This window comes from Microcaecilia unicolor, chromosome 5 (assembly GCF_901765095.1).
Source record: "Microcaecilia unicolor chromosome 5, aMicUni1.1, whole genome shotgun sequence".
NCBI classification, from domain to species: Eukaryota; Metazoa; Chordata; class Amphibia; order Gymnophiona; family Siphonopidae; genus Microcaecilia; species Microcaecilia unicolor.
In genome coordinates, this window is record NC_044035.1 from 213,119,038 (window position 1) to 213,139,104 (window position 20,067).

At 42.9% G+C, this 20,067-nt stretch overlaps 1 protein-coding gene across 2 annotated transcripts in view; it reads left to right on the forward strand.

The window, feature by feature from the left end:
* LOC115470519 (septin-7-like) overlaps window positions 1–20,067 on the forward strand; it is a 343,205-nt gene that overhangs the window by 80,692 nt on the left and 242,446 nt on the right. For both annotated transcript variants that reach the window (XM_030203751.1, XM_030203752.1), the window contains exon 4: window positions 18,301–18,401. In XM_030203751.1, coding sequence (XP_030059611.1) covers window positions 18,301–18,401 — 101 coding nt within the window. The remainder of the gene's footprint in view (window positions 1–18,300; window positions 18,402–20,067) is intronic.

Below are 20,067 nucleotides of genomic sequence, written 5' to 3' on the forward strand. Positions count from 1 at the left end.
ATATACGAGTTGAAGGTGAAATTTTTTTAGTAACACTGGACATACAACTATTATACACAGATATCCCCCCAACCTGAAGCCACTGAAGTAGTAATGGACACATTGACCAAGAAGAACATTTGTCCTCACATTCCTGTGGAGTTAGCATCCATAGCCTTAAAAAAAAAAAAAATTTTTTTTCTCTCTTGATGGTATATTCTACCTGCAAGTGAAAGGTACTGCCGTGGTTACCACCATGGCCCTTTCTGTTGCTAATTTATGTGTGGGAACATTTGAGAAGATGTTTTTTTGAATAGCAACTATGGAATGCACAAATCATCTTATGGAAACGCTACATTGACGACATCCTTATGATTTGGAAGGGGACAGTGGATGAACGTCAAGATTTTTTTCTTTTCTTTTTTTTTTTTTTTTTTTTTTTAGAATCCTGAATGCCTTTGATGTGAATCTTTTCAGATGTCTTTTGACAAGAAATTTATTCCTTTTTTAGATACCTGTATAATTTTTGAAGATGGTACCACCTTCCACAGTGTCGTGTACAGGAAGCAAACAGACGTTAACAAATATCAGAAGCTGCCATAATTGATCACTTAAAATGAACTTGCAATATAGTGAGTTTTTAAGGAGTAAAAGACTGCTCCAAAGATTTTCTTCAACAACATGCATGAGAGATGACTCACTGGTTTCAATCCAAAGGATACGCCCTTCAAGCTATTGCTAAAGGATATAACAGGGCAGCTTGAGCAGATATGATTTACTTCAACCTAAAGTGAGAGAACCAGCTAATAAGGTTATGTGTGCATTGCCATTCATCCACTTATCAAGAGACGACATAATCAAAATATTACGTAAACACTGGCATATTGTCCAAGGTATTGAGCATTTTCAAACCAAGGATATTATGATTGTTCATAAGAAAGGAAGAAATTTGAAAGGTATGTTAATTTAGCTGTTCCAGGATTGAAGCCATGATTCATTCAGAAACCTGCAGGGCACCACTAGTATGGTGCATGTTCAGTATGTAAGGTAAACATCTACATTAAAACATTCACCCGACTACAGGAAAAAAGTTTGAATTTGGAAGTCTTACGAACTGTAAGATCTTTGGGTCGAGTGGAGGAGTGGCCTAGTGGTTAGGGTGGTGGACTTTGGTCCTGGGGAACTGAGGAACTGAGTTCGATTCCCACTTCAGGCACAGGCGGCTCCTTGTGACTCTGGGCAAGTCACTTAACCCTCCATTGCCCCATGTGTCAGCCACATTGAGCCTGCCATGAGTGGGAAAGCGCGGGGTACAAATGCAACAAAAATAAAAAATATTGCCATTTGCCCATGTGGACTACTGTACATAGGGAAGACCATACAATTAAACGGATACTGGAACACAAGAGTGCACTTAAGAGATCTGTGGTGGAAGTCTCTTGTACAACATTCAATTGAGAAGAATCATGTTTTTGAAGACTTTAGTTTTTTTGTGCTCAGCATGCCACTTCCCTCATATGGGGGAGGTGGGGGGAAGTGACCTGGATAAACTGCTTTTATAGACAGAACAAAGCTTCATCTATACATTTTAATACAAATTCCGTATGGATTGAACTAAGAAATTGATGTTTCTGTATTTTTTGTGCTTTGTATGCTGGTTCTGATGCTCTTTTATTTTGGTTGGCTTTTTTATGATGCACTGTACTCACTGGATTTTTATTGTCCTATTTTAAATTATTATTTATGATTCCCTTTCTGTTTTCAACTGAATTGTAATGTTTTACATTGACTTTTACTGAGAAATGATAGTTTTTTATGTTCTCTGAAGGGGAGGACTTACCAGTTTTTTTGTTTTTTTTTAAGATTTTCACATTCTCTTTTTACTTTTTTTTTATGACTACACAGATGCCATATTTTATGATTTGAACATGATTTTAGATGTTCTAGTGCATTTTTAGATGTTTTTGAGATGTTCCTCAGGAGTTTTATGGGTTTTTCTATACTTTGAGTTCTTCCATGGTTGGAATGCATTGATGATGTCAGTGGAATACATAGGATCGCTTTCAATGTGTTTCACCACAGTTTTAATCTTTTTAACTAGTTTGGGGGACTTTTGAGTTTTTTTTTTTTTTTGTAGTTATAGAGTGACAAACGTCTTGATGCTGGTTAAGTACATTTTCTGTTTGAAATTTTTAATCGTTTTTAGACAATCAGCATACAACATTGTTTTTAATAGAAATTTATTTTAAAATTGGTTTGTACTCCTGCCATTAATTGTGTATGCATGACATGTCCCGTATGTATAAGTTAGGCTGTCATAGCAAGTTTGTTTTATCTATTACACAAACGCACCCAGAAGGAGGAGCATTTTGTTTTGTTTTCAAGTTTTTAGGATGTTTTAGTTATTTATTGTTCTTACAAACTGTGATGGACATTCTGGTTTTATCTGTTGGACCAGACATGGTGAAGTCTATATTCGTTGCCAGAGAATGTGGTAAAGGCAGTTAGTTTAGCGGAGTTTAAAAAAAGGTTTGGACGGCTTTCTAAAGGAAAAGTCCATAGACTGTTATTAAATGGACTTGGGGAAAATCCACTATTTCTGGGATAAACAATATAAAATGTTTTGTACTTTTTTGGGGATCTTGCCAGGTATTTGTGATCTGGATTGGCCACTGTTGGAAACAGGATGCTGGGCTTGATGAACCTTTGGTCTTTCCCAGTATGGCAATACTTATGTAGCACCCTCCCACAGTCTGTTCCAAAACAGCATGCATATAGGACTATACAGTAACGTTCTCTTCTTCCTTAGCTATAAGAAAATCTTCCAGTTGTTTCAGATCAAAAATTGAAAGACAGAATTCGTTGGAGATCTGGTATCAGTATATAAATCGACTTTAACTAGTAAAAAGAGAGCATTTTACTCTAAGCTGATAAATGAACCAAATTTATATGTGAATAGGCTGTTTACATTAGTTGATACCTTAATTAGTACGGAGGATTTGATGTTGCAACATAATTCTAATACTCCAACTGCTAATGAGTGTTTTTTAGAAATAAAGTTTCTAAGATAAGATCACAATTGCAGTTGAATAATGCAATGAATATGTATGAATGGGAAAGTAATGAGGGGATCCTGGCAGATTGTGAATGGAATACTTTTACCCTATGAGGGGATCCCGGCAGATCGTGAATGGAACACTTTTATATTTATGAAAGTTTTTGATACTCAATTATTATTGACCAAGTGTGCAAAATCTCATTGTACTTTGGATATTGTTCCTATGTATGTTATGAAAGAGATATCTCCATCTTTTCTTTATAGGCTTATACAATGGTTTAACTTTAGTTAGCTTGCGGACATTTTCCACCCTCTTGGTGGAAAATTGTGATTACCTCAATTCCAAAAAAATCCTAGAGGCGATTTATTTTCTGTTAACAACTATCGACCAGTTGCCTCTATCTCTGTTTATGCGAATATTAGAGAGATACGTTGTAAAATTGTTGGATGATTATATTGATACTCATAATATTCTCCATGTCTCAGTTGGGATTTAGAAGGAAGCATAGTACTGAGACAGTACTAGGGGCTCTGATTACTTATGGTAAATCTTGAGCAAGGGTCAAAACACTATTATTCAGTTCGATCTCTCATTGATGTTTGATCTGGTCGATCATGACCTTTTGTTTCGTTTGAGTGAGCTGAGATTAGGTGGGGCGGTGCTCTCTTGGTTTAGAGGCTTTTTGGCCGTACGTAGTTATTTATTTTATTTTATTTATTATTACATTTGTATCCTGTGCTTTCCCACTAAAAGCAGGTTTAATGCGGCTTACGTAGTAATAGGGATTACAGAATATTGATAAAGACAATAAAGTTGAGTATCGCGGAATAATAAAAGAGAATAGGTAGGAGAAGGACAGAGTGAAGGGAGTAGGAGAGGAGAGAGCAAGGTAGGTGGACATTTGAAGGGGGTGGAGGAGGCAGGAGGGGGATGGGTTACAGGACAAACAAGGGAGTTATGGTGGGAGAAGTAGTCTAGGTCATTGTCGTTGTCTCCTGGATATGTGTTGGGTAGTATGGTTCATAGGATTAGTTTGGGTCATTAGGATAGGCTTGTTTGAATAGATGGGTTTTTAGTGATTTCCGGAAGGGTAGATAGTCATTGATTGATCTAATAGGTCTAGGGAGGGCATTCCAGAGTTGGCTGCCTAAGAAGGAGAAATTGGATCCATAATAATTTATTTATTACATTTGTACCCTGTGCTTTCCCACTCAAAGCAGGTTCAATGCGGCTTACATAGTAATTGGGATTACAAAGTATTGGTGCAGAGAAATAAGTTGAGTATTATCGGAGTAATAAAAGAAATAGGAATGTAGAAATGCAGGGATGAGGGGAGTAGAAGTATGAGCAAGGGTAAGTGAGCCATTGGAGGGTAGATGAGGCGGAGGGGAATGGGCAAGAGTGAAAGGAGTAGGAGAGGTGTGAGTAAGGGTAGGTGAGCATTGGGGGAGGGGTTGATGAGGCGAAAGGGGATAGAACAGGGGATAAGCAGGGGAAAATGAGGCGGGTGATGTAGTCTAGGTCGTTGTCATTGTCTCTTGGATATGTGATGAATAGATGGTTTTGTGGGAATTAATCTGGATCGTTTGGGTAGGCTTGCCTGAACAGATGGGCTTTTAGTGATTTCCGAAAGGGCAGATGGTCACTGAGTGATCGGATTGGTCTGGAGATTCCAGAGTTGGCTGCCTAAGAAGGAGAAGTTGGATCCATAATAGGTTTTGTACTTGAGTCCTTTGCAATTGGGGTAGTGTAGGTTGAGGTAAGTTCGTGAGGTTGTAGACATGTTCCTGGTGGGGAGGTCGATCAGGTCGAGCATATAGCCTGGAGATGCACCATGGATAATCTTGTGGATTAGTGTGTGGACTTTGAAATTGATTCGTTCTTTGATAGGGAGCCAATTAAGTTTTTTTCGAAGAGGTGTTGCACTTTCAAATCGTGGTTTGCCAAAAATGAGTCTAGCTGCTGTATTTTGAGCAGTCTGAAGTTTTTTCAGGATGTGTTTCTTGCAGCCTAAGAAAATACTGTTGCAGTAGTCTGTGTGGAGTAAACAAACATGTGGACAAAGGGGAACCGGTTGATATTGTGTATCTCAAAAGGCGTTTGACAAGGTACCTCATGAAAGGCTACAGAAGAAATTGGAGGGTCATGGGATAGGAGGAAATGTCCTATTGTGAATTAAAAACTGGTTGAAGGATAGGAAACAGAGAGTGGGGTTAAATGGGCAGTATTCACAATGGAGAAGGGTAGTTAGTGGGGTTCCTCAGGGGTCTGTGCTAGGACCGCTGCTTTTTAATATATTTATAAATGATTTAGAGATGGGAGTAACTAGCGAGGTAATTAAATTTGCTGATGACACAAAGTTATTCAAAGTTGTTAAATCGCGACAGGATTGTGAAAAATTATAAGAGGACCTTATTAGACTGGGAGACTGGGCGACTAAATGGCAGATGACGTTTAATGTGAGCAAGTGCAAGGTGATGCATGTGGGGAAAAAATAACCCGAATTATAGCTACGTCATGCAAGGTTCCACGTTAGAAGTTACGGACCAAGAAAGGGATCTGGATGTCGTCGTCGATAATACACTGAAACCTTCGGCTCAGTGTACTGCTGCGGCTAGGAAAGCGAATAGAATGTTGGGTATTATTAGGAAAGGTATGGAAAACAGGTGTGAGGATGTTATAATGCCGTTGTATCGCTCCATGGTGCGACCGCACCTTGAGTATTGTGTTCAATTCTGGTCGCCGCATCTCAAGAAAGATATAGTAGAATTGGAAAAGGTGCAGCGAAGGGCGACTAAAATGATAGCGGGGATGGGACGACTTCCCTATGAAGAAAGATTAAGGAGGCTAGGGCTATTCAGCTTGGAGAAGAGATGGCTGAGGGGATACATGATAGAGGTATATAAAATAAAGAGTGGAGTGGAACAGGTGGATGTGAAGCATCTGTTCACGCTTTCCAAAAATACTAGGACTAGGGGGCATGCGATGAAACTACAGTGTAGTAAATTTAAAACAAATCGGAGAAAATTTTTCTTCACCCAATGTATAATTAAACTCTGGAATTCGTTGCCGGAGAAAGTGGTGAAGGCGGTTAGCTTAGCAGAGTTTAAAAAGGGGTTGGACGGTTTCCTAAAGGACAAGTCCATAAACCGCTACTAAATGGACTTGGGAAAAATCCACAATTCCAGGAATAACATGTATAGAATGTTGTACATTTGGGAAGCTTGCCAGGTGCCCTTGGCCTGGATTGGCCGCTGTCGTGGACAGGATGCTGGGCTCGATGGACCCTTGGTCTTTTCCCAGTACGGCATTACTTATGTACTTATGTACTGTGGATTGCACCAAGTTCCGGAATGTTTTCAGGGGGAGATATGGTTTTACGCGTTTCAGTATCCACATCATGTTGAACATTTTCTTTGTAGTGGATTTTGCGTGATCTTCGAGCGAGAGATGGTTATCTAATGTCACTCCAAGGATTTTTAAGTTGTCAGATATGGGGATTGTGGTGCCGGAGATGTTAAGGTTGGTAGGGAGGGGTGCGGAGTGCTGGGAAGAGAGGATTAGGCATTGCGTTTTTTCTTTGTTCATTTTTATAAGTTTATATCTGAGACCTTTGCAATTAGGGTAATGTAGGTTGAGGTAAGTACATGAAGTTTCAGATGTTACAATTGTGGTCGTGACCCCTCTCAAACTTACCTTATTTCTGGTGGTCAGCTTCTTAGCTGGCTTCTGTCTGTCCTTTCTCAGTTAGCTCTGTCTCTGCATGCTGGCTGCTCCCAGCATGGTTCTAATTGCTTCACTATACTGCACCTGTGTGTGTTGCCTGAGTTAGCTCTGCCTCTGTGTGCTGGCTTCTTCCAGCTTGTCTCTAATTTCTCCACTATACTGCACCTGTGTGTGTTGAGCCTCTCTGTGCTTCAGTATGCTTTCTGCCTGAGTCCTGTAGCTGTGACATCATCAGTCAGGCCCTTGATAAGGAAGTGGTGTTCTTCCATTCAGGGCCTTTGCAAACGCCAAAGGTCCAGGTTAGTGTTGGTGCAGTTAGTACTTCTGCCTTGTCTTGCTTGCTTTGAATCCTATCCTGATTCCAGTCCTGTTGGCTCCCTTTCCCTCCTGTCTGAGAACCCTGTATTCCTGGTGCAGTTAGCACTTCTGCCTTGCTCTTGTCTGGGTGCCTGGTGGCACTTCTAACATAACATAGTAACATAGTAGATGACGGCAGAAAAAGACCTGCACAGTCCATCCAGTCTGCCCAACAAGATAAACTCACATGTGCCATTTTTTGTGTATACCTTACCTTGATTTGTACCTGTCTTTTTCAGGGCACAGACCGTATAAGTCTGCCCAGCACTATCCCCGCCCCGCCTCCCACCACCGGCTCTGGCACAGACCGTATAAGTCTGCCCAGCACTATCCCCGCCTCCCACCACCAGCTCTGGCACAGACCGTATAAGTCTGCCCAGCACTATCCCCACCTCCCAACCACCAGCCCTGCCTCCCACCACCGGCTAAGCTTCTTGGGATCCCTTCCTTCTGAGCAGGATTCCTTTATGTTTATCCCTGAATCCTGTCTGCTTTTGGCTCCTTTTCCCTCCTGTCTGAGTACCCTGAACCCCTGTCTGCCTTGCTTTTGTCTAGGTGCCAGTGGACACTTCTGAACCCTGTCTGCCCTGCTTTTGTCTAGGTGCCAGTGGACACTTCTGAACCCTGTCTGCCCTGCTTTTGTTTAGGTGCCTGTGGGCACTTCTGAATCCTGATTCGTGGTGTTCCTGCCTGTTATTTCCAGTACTGGTTTCCCTCCAAGTCCTGCCGGCTTCCTGCACCCAGGGGCTCAACCCCTGGGGAACGGTGGCTAAGTGTAGGTGAAGCCTGGTTCTAGTCCCGTGTGTTCCTGTCCAGTGCGTACCAGTCCGGTGCGTTCCAGTCCAGTGTTTTCCAGTTCAGTGTGTACCAGTCCGGTGCGTTCTAGCCCAGTGTTGTTTGGTGGGTTTTGCCTGCTGCTGCCTCTCCTCGTCAGCAGCCCAAGGGCTCACGATTACTCCAGAGTCCGTGCCTGCGTGTTTTGAACCTGAGAACCTAACATCAGACCTGTTTCTGGTGAGAAGGTCAATCAGATTAAGCATATAGCTCGGAGATTCACCATGGATATTCTTGTGGATTAATGTATGAACCTTGAAGTTGATACGTTCTCTGATAGGGAGCCAGTGAAGTTTTTCACGACGAGGAGTTGCGCATTCAAATCGAGATTTGCCAAAAATAAGTCTTGCTGCTGTATTTTGGGCAGTTTGAAGTTTTTTCAGGATGTGGGTCTTGCAGCCTAAGAAAATACTATTACAGTAGTCAGCGTGGGTAAGTTCTGTGGATTGTACCAAGTTCCAGAAAATATTCAGGGGGAGATAAGATTTTACACGTTTCAATATCCACATCATGCTGAACATTTTCTTTGTAGTGGATTTTGCCTGACTTTCGAGTGTGAGATGGTTGTCTATGTCACTCCAAGGATTTTCAGGTTGTCAGATATGGGGATTGTAATGTCAGGGGTGATAAGATTAGTAGGGAGGAGCGCGGAGTGTTGGGATGATAGGATTAGGCATTGTGTTTTCTCTTTGTTCATTTTCATCTTGAAGGCGTTAGCCCAAGAGGTTAGGATGTTAATGCCCAAGTATATTTTGTCAAAGATTTCTGTTAGATTAGATTTAAAGGGAATGAAAATGGTGACGTCATCAGCATAGATGAAGGGGTTAAGACCATGTCTGAATAGAGCTTTGGCCAGGGGTATCATCATCAGATTGAGTAGGATCGGGGATAAAGGAAATCCTTGAGGTACGCCGCAGTTTGGTGACTTGGGAGATGAAATGGTTGAGGTTGATTTAACTTGGTAAGATCTTGAGGTGATGAAGCCTTTTAACCAATTAATGACGTTTCCACCGATCCCAAGTTTATCCAGTAGTTTGGTTAGAATATTATGATTTACCAGGTCAAATGTGCTTGATCGAATTGTAGGAGTAGGATGTTGTTACCAAATGAAATTTCCTGTTTAAATTTGGATATTAGAGTGAGTAGGACAGTTTCTGTACTGTGAGCTGGACGGAAATCCGATTTCGATTCACGTAGAATGGAGAATTTTTGTATATATTCGTTGATTTGGGAGGTCACTCTGTTTTCCATCAGTTTGATTAGCAAAAGGAGGATGCGACAGGGCGGTAGTTGGCGACATCATTCGCTGTTTTTTGGGGTTTTTTAGGTATTGGTGTAAGTAGTATGTTGCCATGTTCAGTAGGGAAAGAACCTTGTAGCAGGAAGTTTAGGTGTGAGGTGATATCTGCAATAAAGCGTTGTGGAGCATCTTTCATTTAAGTAGTTGGGACAAGGGTCAAGATGGCAGTGAGATTTGGAGAGCTTGGTGATCGCCATTGAAACTTCTTTAGTGGTGAGGAGGGTGAAATTTGTCCATGAACAGTCAGCTGGAATTTCGTCTGCGTAGGGGCCCAGTTCATCAAGAAAGGAATTGATATTTGCACAGTCCTGGGGAATCATGTTGCACAGATTGGTAATTTTGGCATTGAAGTGTTTGGCCAGCTGGTTAGCAGATGGGTAGTTTGAGGGTGATGATGTGATTGGGTTGGTATTAAGAAGATTCTTTATGATTTGATTTTGCTTTTTTTATATCTGTGCCACTAGTAGAGATTATTTGTGTGTAGTAGGATCTTTTGGCTCGTTTAATGGCATTTTTGTAATTCCTATGTGATTGCTTCCATGCATTGTAGGTGAGGTTATTTTTTGATTTGTTCCATGCTTTTTCTAGTTTCCTGGTTTGTGATTTTAGGTTTTTTAGTAGATCATTAAACCATGGTGATGGGTTGTGTCTACGTAGAGTTTTATTATGTAATGGGGCTATTTCGTCCAATATAAGTTTGCATCTTTTGCCCCATTCTTTAAGGAAGTGAATTGAATCTGGTTGTGTAGACCAGTTATTGTTGTAAATTTGTTGCCAGAATCTTTCTTTGTCAATCCGGCCTCTAGTGGTAATTGTGTTTTAGGCTGGCCTTTTTTCTGCCAATGCAGGGATAGTATCAGTTTGTGATGATACGACCAGGGGGGCGGTAACCCAGTTGATATTGGATGTCGAGCGAGTGACCTTTGCTGTGGATAGGTTGTATAGGAGGGAGGTTGAGGTTACAGAGGTGAAGGAGATCCTTAAATTCGCGGGTATAGGCAGAGTTGGAGTCCTCTAAATGCAGGTTTAAATCTCCAATTAATAGTACGTTGGAATTATTAATGCAGGCGTTTGATATAAAGTCCATGAAGGTGGATTGATTGTTCCAGTTGGAGGTCTATAAAATAGGATACAAGTTAGGTGGTCATATAATGCGGGCCTATGAAGTTTGATTGAAGCGATTTCAAGTTGTGGTGTAATGGATTCAGAAATGGTTTCAGCGGAGAAACTTGATTTGTAGATGAGGGCTATGCCTCCACCTCTTTTCTCTTTTCTGGTCCAGTGTAATTAAACAATCTAGCAATCTGGCATGGCTGTAATTGTACTTATGAAAAAAGCTTAACTTAGCTAGTGCGGAACTCTCCCCGACAGGTGCCTGTTTCACACAACTCTGCTTTCTCAAGGGGTTGTTGTCACACCAATCAACTAGACAGCCTGTCCTCGTGCTCGAGAAAGGACAGGCTGTCTTGTTGATTGGTGCAACAACAACCCCTTGAGAAAGCCGAGTTGTGCGAAACAGGCACCTGTCGGGGAGAGTTCCGCACTTCAAAACCAAGCAAAGTTAAGCTTTTTTCATAAGTACAATTACAGCCATGTGAGATTGCTAGATTGTTCAATTACAAAGCTCCCGACGTGTATTAAGTATCAAGTATAGTCATACCTTTGGTGATCGTAGAAGAACAACAAGAATAAAAAAAAAAGTATAGAAAAAATATAAAACAGATAAAACAGTAACAAAGGAGGGCGGTAGGGTGAGTCGATGATTACAACTGTCGCGTAACAGGGGCATATACAAGATTGCAATTGAACCCTCGTGACCTACTACTATAAGTAAAACTATACTGACTGCATACGTGTATGAGTTCTACCGAGTTTTGTGAGGTATATGTACCAAGTTATAGTAGAACAGTGCCATTGCTGGTTAACAGTATCCTAGAAATAAGCCGTGGACTTTCCCAATTCTCCAAGGACAAGCAGGCATAATATTCTCACATATGGGTGACATGATCTACAGAGCCTGGTGCAGACACTGCCAAGTGCACCCTCACTTTAAATCTTTGAGGCAGTGCCCCTACCGCACATAGATGGGTGCCTTCCTGCTTGACACGCAAGCGTGGGACCAGCAGTCTTTGTTCTCCACAGAACAGAGAGTTTGTGTTTTCAATCTCTTCTCAGTGCAAAACCTTTTGCCTTTTGGTGCCTTCCTTTTTCTGGATTTATTTTTTCAAATTTTACCTTTTTCAGTAATTTATACAGTTAACTCATTTTTTTTCTACATTTTTGATTTTCCAATTTTTGGCCCCAGGGGCCTCTGATCCATTGTTATACCTAGGAAGCATCAATCCTTTTTGGGTACGCAACTACTGAAGCTCCCTGGTTCATAGAGCCTTTTGACCCTGCATCAGCCATTTTTCCTTCCATGTCATTGAGGGTGCTGAGTGGCTTTACGAAGTGTACTCGATGCAATAAGTCTTTTTCAGGCAAAGACACCCATAACTAGTGTGTTCAGTGCCTAGGTCCAAAGCACCAGAACATTCACTGTAACCTCTTCCAGCATATGCAAATAAGGTCTATTAAAGCCCACAGACTCCAGTGTGAAAAACGTTTTGGTTCTACATTGGCATCCATATTGATCATGGCAGGAGACTTGGTACTCGACAAGGAACCTGCATTGACACTGGGTGCACCCATTCTACATCGAGAGGGTGCTATATCGGACTCGATGCTGCAAACACTCTGTCCTTATCATTAGTGCTGTGTGCATGGAGGGACCCTGTAGTGCAAAAAGCCTAAGAAACATCTCCTTTGCTCTCCCTCTGGATGCTCGGCCCATATCTCCCTTGCATCAAGGCCCTCGATGCATGGGAAGTGTCCACACCACAGTGACTGTTCTCCTTCTCTGCAGCTCATTTTGCATCGAGAGCCTTTGATGTCTTTTAGATCTCCTATGCCTACACAGTGTATCTCTGACAGCGTCCATACCGCATTCTCAGCTTGTACTGACACCTACCCTTCATGAGGAAATGTGGGCTATACTTAAGGAAGAGCTTTCAGTGCTACTGCATTAGCTTACAGAGTGCTTGTGCCAGCCTCAGCTTAGCCTGTGGATACATCAGAGAGACAGTCACAGGAGAGGTCCTGCACTCCGACTCAACCGTCAAGGGCAGCTCGCACCCGACCAATGCATGTGTTGTCAGCAGAAGAGCTTTCTCCAACTTCAGAAGCTCATATGCCTTGACGCACTTCATTCTGGTTGACACTCAGCTCATGAGCAGTACTTTGAAGAGTCTGATCTCTCATGGGAGACAGATCAAGACCCACAGGACCTTTCAGATAAGGAGTCCCATGGTATTCCATCTGATCCTTCTCTGCCAACTCAGAGGTGTAAATCTCCCCCAGAAAGTATATCCTTTCCAGGCTTTGTCCATGAGATGTTTCAAGCTGTACCTTTTAAACAGAAGAAGAATCTAGAACTTCAAAAAGTTCTAAACAAGGCTATTACTCTCACCTAGAGAGGGTATTACAGTTCCTCTGCATTCTGTTATGAAAAGTACTTTACTAAAAACCTGGGAGACCCCTCTGACAGTTCAGATTGCCCCAAAGAAAATTGACACAATGTATAGGATACAGAAATGTGCAGGGTTTGAGAAACACAACTACCACATCATTCTTTAGTGGTAGAGCCCGCTTTAAAGCACACTTTCAGTGCCAGATCTCATGCTTTTGCTCCTCTAGGCAGAAAAGTGAGAACATTAGACTTTTTCAGCAGAAAAACTTTTCAAGCATCAATGTAACCAGTTGCATCTTGGATTATCAACTTTATTTCACCATTTACTTAAAATCTCTAATACAGAGTACTCTATCCTTTGCAGATTTCCTTCCCTCTGACAAACAAGAGGAATTCCACAAAATTCACTGAAATCTTCTACACTGTTGCAAATATCTTGTGAGGCAGGCCTTTGACGTCTCTTCACATATCTCTGCCTTAGCAGGAGCAATGCGCCAATTATCCTGGCTTAGGGTTCTCTGACCTTGAATCTGCTGTACAGAAGCGTCCAGCTGATGCCTCTCGTTGTGGAGAAAATTGTTTGGTGACAAAGTTGAGGCGGTGACCAACCTAATTAAAAAAAACAAAAAAACAAAACCCAGATACGATAAAGACTCTTCTAGTAGAGGAAGAAGCAGTAGTAGTTTGAGGCCTAGGTAGAGTCTTTATTGTATCTTTTATTTTTTTTATTTTTATTTTAGTTACATTTGTACCCCGCGCTTTCCCACTCATGGCAGGCTCAGTGCGGCAGGCAATGGAGGGTTAAGTGACTTGTCCAGAGTCACAAGGAGCTGCCTGTGCCGGGAATCGAACTCAGTTCCTCAGTTCCCCAGGACCAACGTCCACCACCCTAACCACTAGGCCACTCCTCCACGCTGAGTTTCCAGGAGGATATAGACGTTCCAACTATACCTCTGTCGTTCCACCCCAACACTCACGTCCAAGACAGCAGCTGGGACAAAAATCCTACATGCCCTCTCAGTCTAAACAATCACCTAATTTTTGACTCCTTCCTAGAGAGCTTTGCCATCGTTCAGTTGTCCTTGCAAAGCAACCTGCCTGTTAGCCTCTCATAACTGCCGACTGATGGGTCCTACACACCGTTCAACATTAGCTATGTTCTGCATTGGAGAAAAAGACACCCCCTCCCCAATCATCCACCAAGAGAGTCTTGGTTTTAACTCACTCCAAATGAGATTACTTCGAGATGAGCTCTCAGCCCTCCTTCGGCAGAATGCAATAGAACCAGTTCCTCTTCTGGACAGGGATCGAGGATTCTACTCTAGATATTTTCTCATTACGAAAAGGACAGGAGCAGTACGTCCAGTTCTTGATATATGAGACCTAACAAGTTTCTCATCAAAATTTCGCATAGTAGCCCTGGGGTCACTACTTTTCCATGATACAATTCAATAATTGGCTTTGCTCTCTAGCCCTCAAGGAGGCTTATACCCACATATTTATTCTCTCTGCACACAGAAAATTCCTCTGCTTCCGCTGTGGAGCTGTATACCAAGGTCTTACTTTTTGACCTGGCCTCGGCTCTTCTAGTCTTCACAAAGCGTCTAATAGTCTTAGCTGCAATACTTTGCAGGTGGGGTATCCACGTCTTCAACCTGGATGATTTGATTTTTTTTTAAAAATTTGCATGAAGTCTTTATTAACAGGTAAGACATATAATAAGAGACACAAAGCATAATATACACCATTATACATCGTTCTTAACTTTCCACATGTAACAATATAAAACTTCAAGATTTTATAGACTTATTTTGATTTTCTGATTTCCCCCCCCCCCCCCCAAAAAAAAAAAAAAGTCACCCCCTCCAACCCCTCCTGCCTCTCAATGGGCCCCATCAAGACTCTCAGTGCTATTTCCCCTTGCACTGTTTACTCTATGCGTAGTGAATAAAATGTTCCCAGATTGAGTGCCACTTATTCTTCTGGTTGCGCCGCTCCGCTAAGAGCCTCTCCATTTCGCAAACATGCCTCAGCTTATGAAGCCATCTCGCTATTGGAGGAGTCGAGGGCATCTTCCAGCATGAGGCTACTACCACCCTAGCTGCACTCGTAGCATTCCGCATCAATGCCTGCTGGGCAGATGAAAAGCCCGCAATGCAGCTACATGGTCTGCTATCCATACCTTCACAGCTCACTACTGTCTGGAGCAGTATCCCAGGTGGGATAGCCAGTTTGGACAAGCAGTCTTGCAGAATCTTTGTGCTGCTTAAAATCCAACTTCACCCTCTGGCTTGTTATTTCTACCAAACTCACTATCTACTTAGTTACAAAATTCATCTTTATTGTGAGCCTGGTAGCTAGCGAGTCCCATATCTGAGATTGCCTGCTTCTCCTCGGAGAAGCACCTATAGCAGGTGTTCTCTGAGGACAGCAGACATATGTTCACATCCCTCCTGCCTCCCCATGGAGTTGTCTTCTTAGCTTTAACAGTGTACTGCTGGTCCCATGCTCGTGCGTCGTAAGGAAGGCACCCGCACATATACAGTAGAGCACTTCCTCAAAGATAAGTGACAGTGCGCTTAGCAGTGTCTGCACCAGGCTCCGTGGATCACATCACCCATATGTGAGACTGTCTGCTATCCTTGGAGAACACCTGTTACAGATAAATAACTTAGCTGACCATCTAAATGATGACATGGACTTTTCTATTAGGAAATTATCTTTTTAAAACCGTGCTAAGCTAACTGCTTTTACCACATTTTCTAACAACCAATTCCAGAGTTTAATTACATGTTGAGTGAAGAAATATTTTCTCTTATTATGTTTTACATTTACTACTTAGTAGCTTCATTGAGGAGGAGTGGTCTAATGGTTGTGTAGTGGGTTGCAAACCAAGGGAACTGGGTTTGATTCCCACTGCTGCCTTTTGATGGTCAGCAGTGAGTTGAGATCCCCAGGTTCAATTCCCTCTGCAGCTCCATGTGACCATGGGCAAGACACTTAGCCCTCCATTGCCCTATGTACAACAATAGTACAATGTACTACTTAGACTGTGAGCCCGTTAGGGACAGACCCAGGCCAAGATGCATCAACCAAACGTAAAAGAAAGTAAAACGTAAAAGTTCTTACCGAATTTGAAAAAACGAAGAATGCACTAAAAAAACACCTCAGAAATGTTCGTTGTGGTATTCAAAAGTCGGATGCATGAATACCTTAGGTAAAGTGTCGGTACGTTAAAAAATAAACAGTGGCTATGGACGTCCTTTAAGGACGCCCTTCGCTCCCCCCTGCATTAAAAAAAAAAAAAGCGTGATTTTAGGCAGCCCCGTCCCCCCTCCTTCCTTCCTTCCTCTCTCTCTTTCTAAACAGCTCCTGCCATCCTCCGCCCCGCCCCCGCTGCCCCCCCTGAGGTCTTCGCCGCCGCTCCCCCTTCCACCGGGCCCCCCCCCCCTCCGTCTTACTGGGCCCTCGCAGCGCCTCTCACCTCTGTGTGAAGGTGCTGCGATGGCAAGAACAGCTGATCCTCTTTGCTGAAGAGTCTTCGGACGTCCCTCCTTTCGTCCAGGGCCCGCCCTCGTTACTTACGTCAGATGAGGGCGGGCCCTGGACGAAAGGAGGGACGTCCGAAGACTCTTCAGCAAAGAGGATCAGCTGTTCTTGCCGTCGCAGCGCCTTTACACAGAGGTGAGAGGCGCTGCGAGGGCCCGGTAAGACGGGGGGGGGGGGGGCGGCGGTGACGACCTCGGGGGGGGCGGGGCATGGGGCGGAGGATGGCGGGAGCTGTTTAGAAAGAGAGAGAGGAAGGAAGGGAGGGAGGCCGGGGCTGCCTAAAATCACGATTTTTTTTAATGCAGGGGGGAGCGGGGAGCAGCGGCGACCTCGGGCGGGGGGGGGGGGGGGGCAAGGACGCCCACAAGGACGTGTTATGATGTGTCTGTATGACAGCTCCGGCCTTACCGACAGCTCTGACCACATGCTAAATATATCGCGGTAAATGAGTCGGTGCAATCGTCGGTATGGTTAGTTCATCACAAATCGTCCACATTACAATGGTAGTTACTCGTTTGTATTCCGTTTTTGTTACCTGCTACCACCGTCGGAAAAAACTGTTTAGTGCATGCCACGGTTTACTACTTGTTAGTTAATGGCTCGTTAAGTTTAGTGCATCTGGCCCCCAGTACCTTTAAAATGAAATTGTAAACCTCTTAGGTCAAAGGGGTGTATAAGTACTTGAATGAATGCTTGAAAAGAATAAACAAGCGATTCGCATCTGCCTCTATCCTGCCTCCTCTCCGCTTTGTCTTCTCCAAGCTGAAGAGTCCTAGCCTCTTTAGCCTTTCCTCATAGGGAAGTCATCCCATCCCCTTTATCATTTTTGTCACTCTTCACTGTACCATTTCTAATTCCTCTATTTCTCGTTTTGAGATGTGGTGACCAGAATTGCACACAGTATTTGAGGTGCAGTCGCACTGGAGAGCACTACAAAGGCATAATATTCTCATTTTGTTTTCCATTACTTTCCTAATAATTCCTAACATTCTGTTTGCTTTCTTAGCTGCTGCTGCTGCTGCATACTCAGCAGAGCATTTCAATGTGTTAACGATAACACATAGATCCTTTTCCTGGGTGGCGACTCTTAATGTGGAACCTTGCATTATGTAGCTATAGTTTGGGTTCCTCTTCCCCACATGCATCACTTTGCACTTGCTCGCATTAAATATCGTCTGTCAATGGCAATCTCCCAGTCTCATAAGGTCCTCTTGCAATTTTTCACAATCCTCGTGATTTAACAGCTTTGAGTAACTTGGTGTCATCAGCAAATTATGTACCTCACTAGTTATTCCCATCTCTAGATAATTTATAAATATGTAAAAAAAAACAACCGCCCCCCCCCCCCAAAAAAAAAAAAAACAAAAAAACAAAACAGTGGTGCCAGCACAGAACACTGGGGAACCCCATTATCAACCCTTCTCATTTGAGAGTACTGACCATTTAACCCTGCTCTGTTTCTATCTTTTAACTAGTTCATAATCCACTGTAGGACACTACATTCTATCCCATGACCTTCTGATTTCCTCAGGCGTCATCCATGAAGTATTTTATTAAATGCCTTGTGAAAATCCAGATATACAGTATCAAACAGCTCACTTTTATTCACATGTTTATTCAGCCCTTCAAAGAGATGTAGTAGAAGTGATAAGTAGTAGTAGATTGGTGAGGCAAGATTTCCCTTGTCTAAATCCATGTTGGCTTTGTATCATTAATCCATGCCTATGTACATGTTCAATAATTTTATCTTTATAATAGTGCCTACCATTTTGCCCGGTACTAGACTGGGAAATTATAGACTCTAGTCTATTTATTTATTTTATTGCATTTGTATCCCACATTTTCTCACCTATTTGCAGGCTCCCAGTGAAAAATTGGCTTTACCCTCCAATCTTGTGGTACCATGCTTGATTTTAGTTACATATTACTAACAGTATGTCGGACTTCTAAGTATGTGAGCCTTCTCACTTTTTTTTTTTCTAATATAGGTGGAGCAGTCAAAGGTCCTAGTGAAGGAAGGTGGTGTGCAGCTTACTTTGACCATTGTGGACACTCCTGGTTTTGGTGATGCTGTGGACAACAGTAATTGGTGAGTAACCAAACATTTCCAGGCTGGGAGTTTCAGGAATCAAAAGTCTAAGTTCAGTGCTTGAGGTATCTCTGTATTACACCAAAAAGTAGCAAAGCAAGGCTGACAAAACAGTGGTACTTGCATCTTATAATAATACTTAATTGCAGGAAAACAAATTTCACTGTACACATCAGATTTCTTAATTTAACAAATACATTCAGAATTGGATAGAATAAAATTACTCCGAGGACAAAAAGGACAGAAGATTACCACAGATGGGTGACGTCATCGATGGCATAGCAGCATGAATGCTGCTCAGCATTTGGAAGATTCCTGAAGCTGTTGGCAGGCCCGACTCGTGCAGGACCTGCAGATGTCTTTCATCCGCAGAGGGGTGAAGATATGTCTTCCCTTCAGTCACGTGATTGTTTTCTCCACATGGAGTTTTTTCTGTTTGCCTTCTTGCCTCTTCATGAGTAGTATGGGACCATTTTTTAAAAATTATTTTCTGTTCCCCTTATTTTCGTAGTTATTTTTGGTGTTTTTTTTTGTTTTTTTAAAGTTTGTTTGTGGCTATTTTCCCGTTATGTTCCAGAAACCTTACAGTGGGTTCAAGTGGTGCATAGGCTGGTCTAGGACTGACCCACATGACATAGGCTCAACCTATCTGGGCCCTGACCATGTCTTCTCGTTCTCTGTGCTGAAATGCAGAAGAGATGCACAAAAGTCTGTGTGAGAGACTTTTTGGCATGCCAAAGTCTAGTCCATCGACACTGAATGCATCGGTCCCCATGGCTTGTGGACCTGCACCGGACACACTAGACGTATTGACATTGAGGATGTTTCCACCTGTTTTGATATTGGACGCCAGTAGCGCCCTCTTGGGCTGAGCACTTCAAAGATTCCACATTGTCCTCATTGGCACTGAGACCCCCCCCAATGCTGGGCATTGAGTGAAGGCGAAGAACATAAGAGTAGCCATACCGGGTCAGACCAATGGTCCATCCAGCTGAGTATTCTATTTTCCAAACGATGGTCAAGCCAGGTCACAAGTACCTGGCAGAAACCCAAATCGTGGCAACACTCCATACTACAAATCCCAGGGTAAGCAGTTGCTTCCCATGTCTGCCTCAATAGCAGACTATGAACTTTTCCTCTAGGAATTTGTCCGAACTTTTTAAAAACCCAGATACGCTAACCACTGTTATCACATCTTCCGGCAAAGAGTTCCAGAGCCCAACTATTGTTGAGTGAAAAAATATTTCCTCTTATTTGTTTTAAAAGTATTTCCATGTGAGAGGAAGTGACGTCACGAGGCTGAATGGCTGCTTAATCCCGGGGCTCCGTTCTAGCCTCCACTAAAAAGATACTATTTGCTATAAAACACCCTCTCACTACAGTAGCACGAACGGCTAATTGTTGTTGAACTCACCGGCTGCAGAAAGATGAGTAAAAGAAGCGGCGTGCCGCATCGAGAGAGCGAGCGTTTGTCGACTAAACAGCCGGATCGAGGCCTAGCGCATCCCGTCTCCCCCAAGGTATGCAGACCTCCGGAATCGAGCCAGCTTGCGTCCCGCGAAGAGAGCCGCGAATCTGGTCCCGCTCCAGCTCCCTCACAGGAACTGACTAAATGCTTGGAAGCGCTCAGGGCCGAAATTGTGGCATCAAAAGACGAAATTCTGGA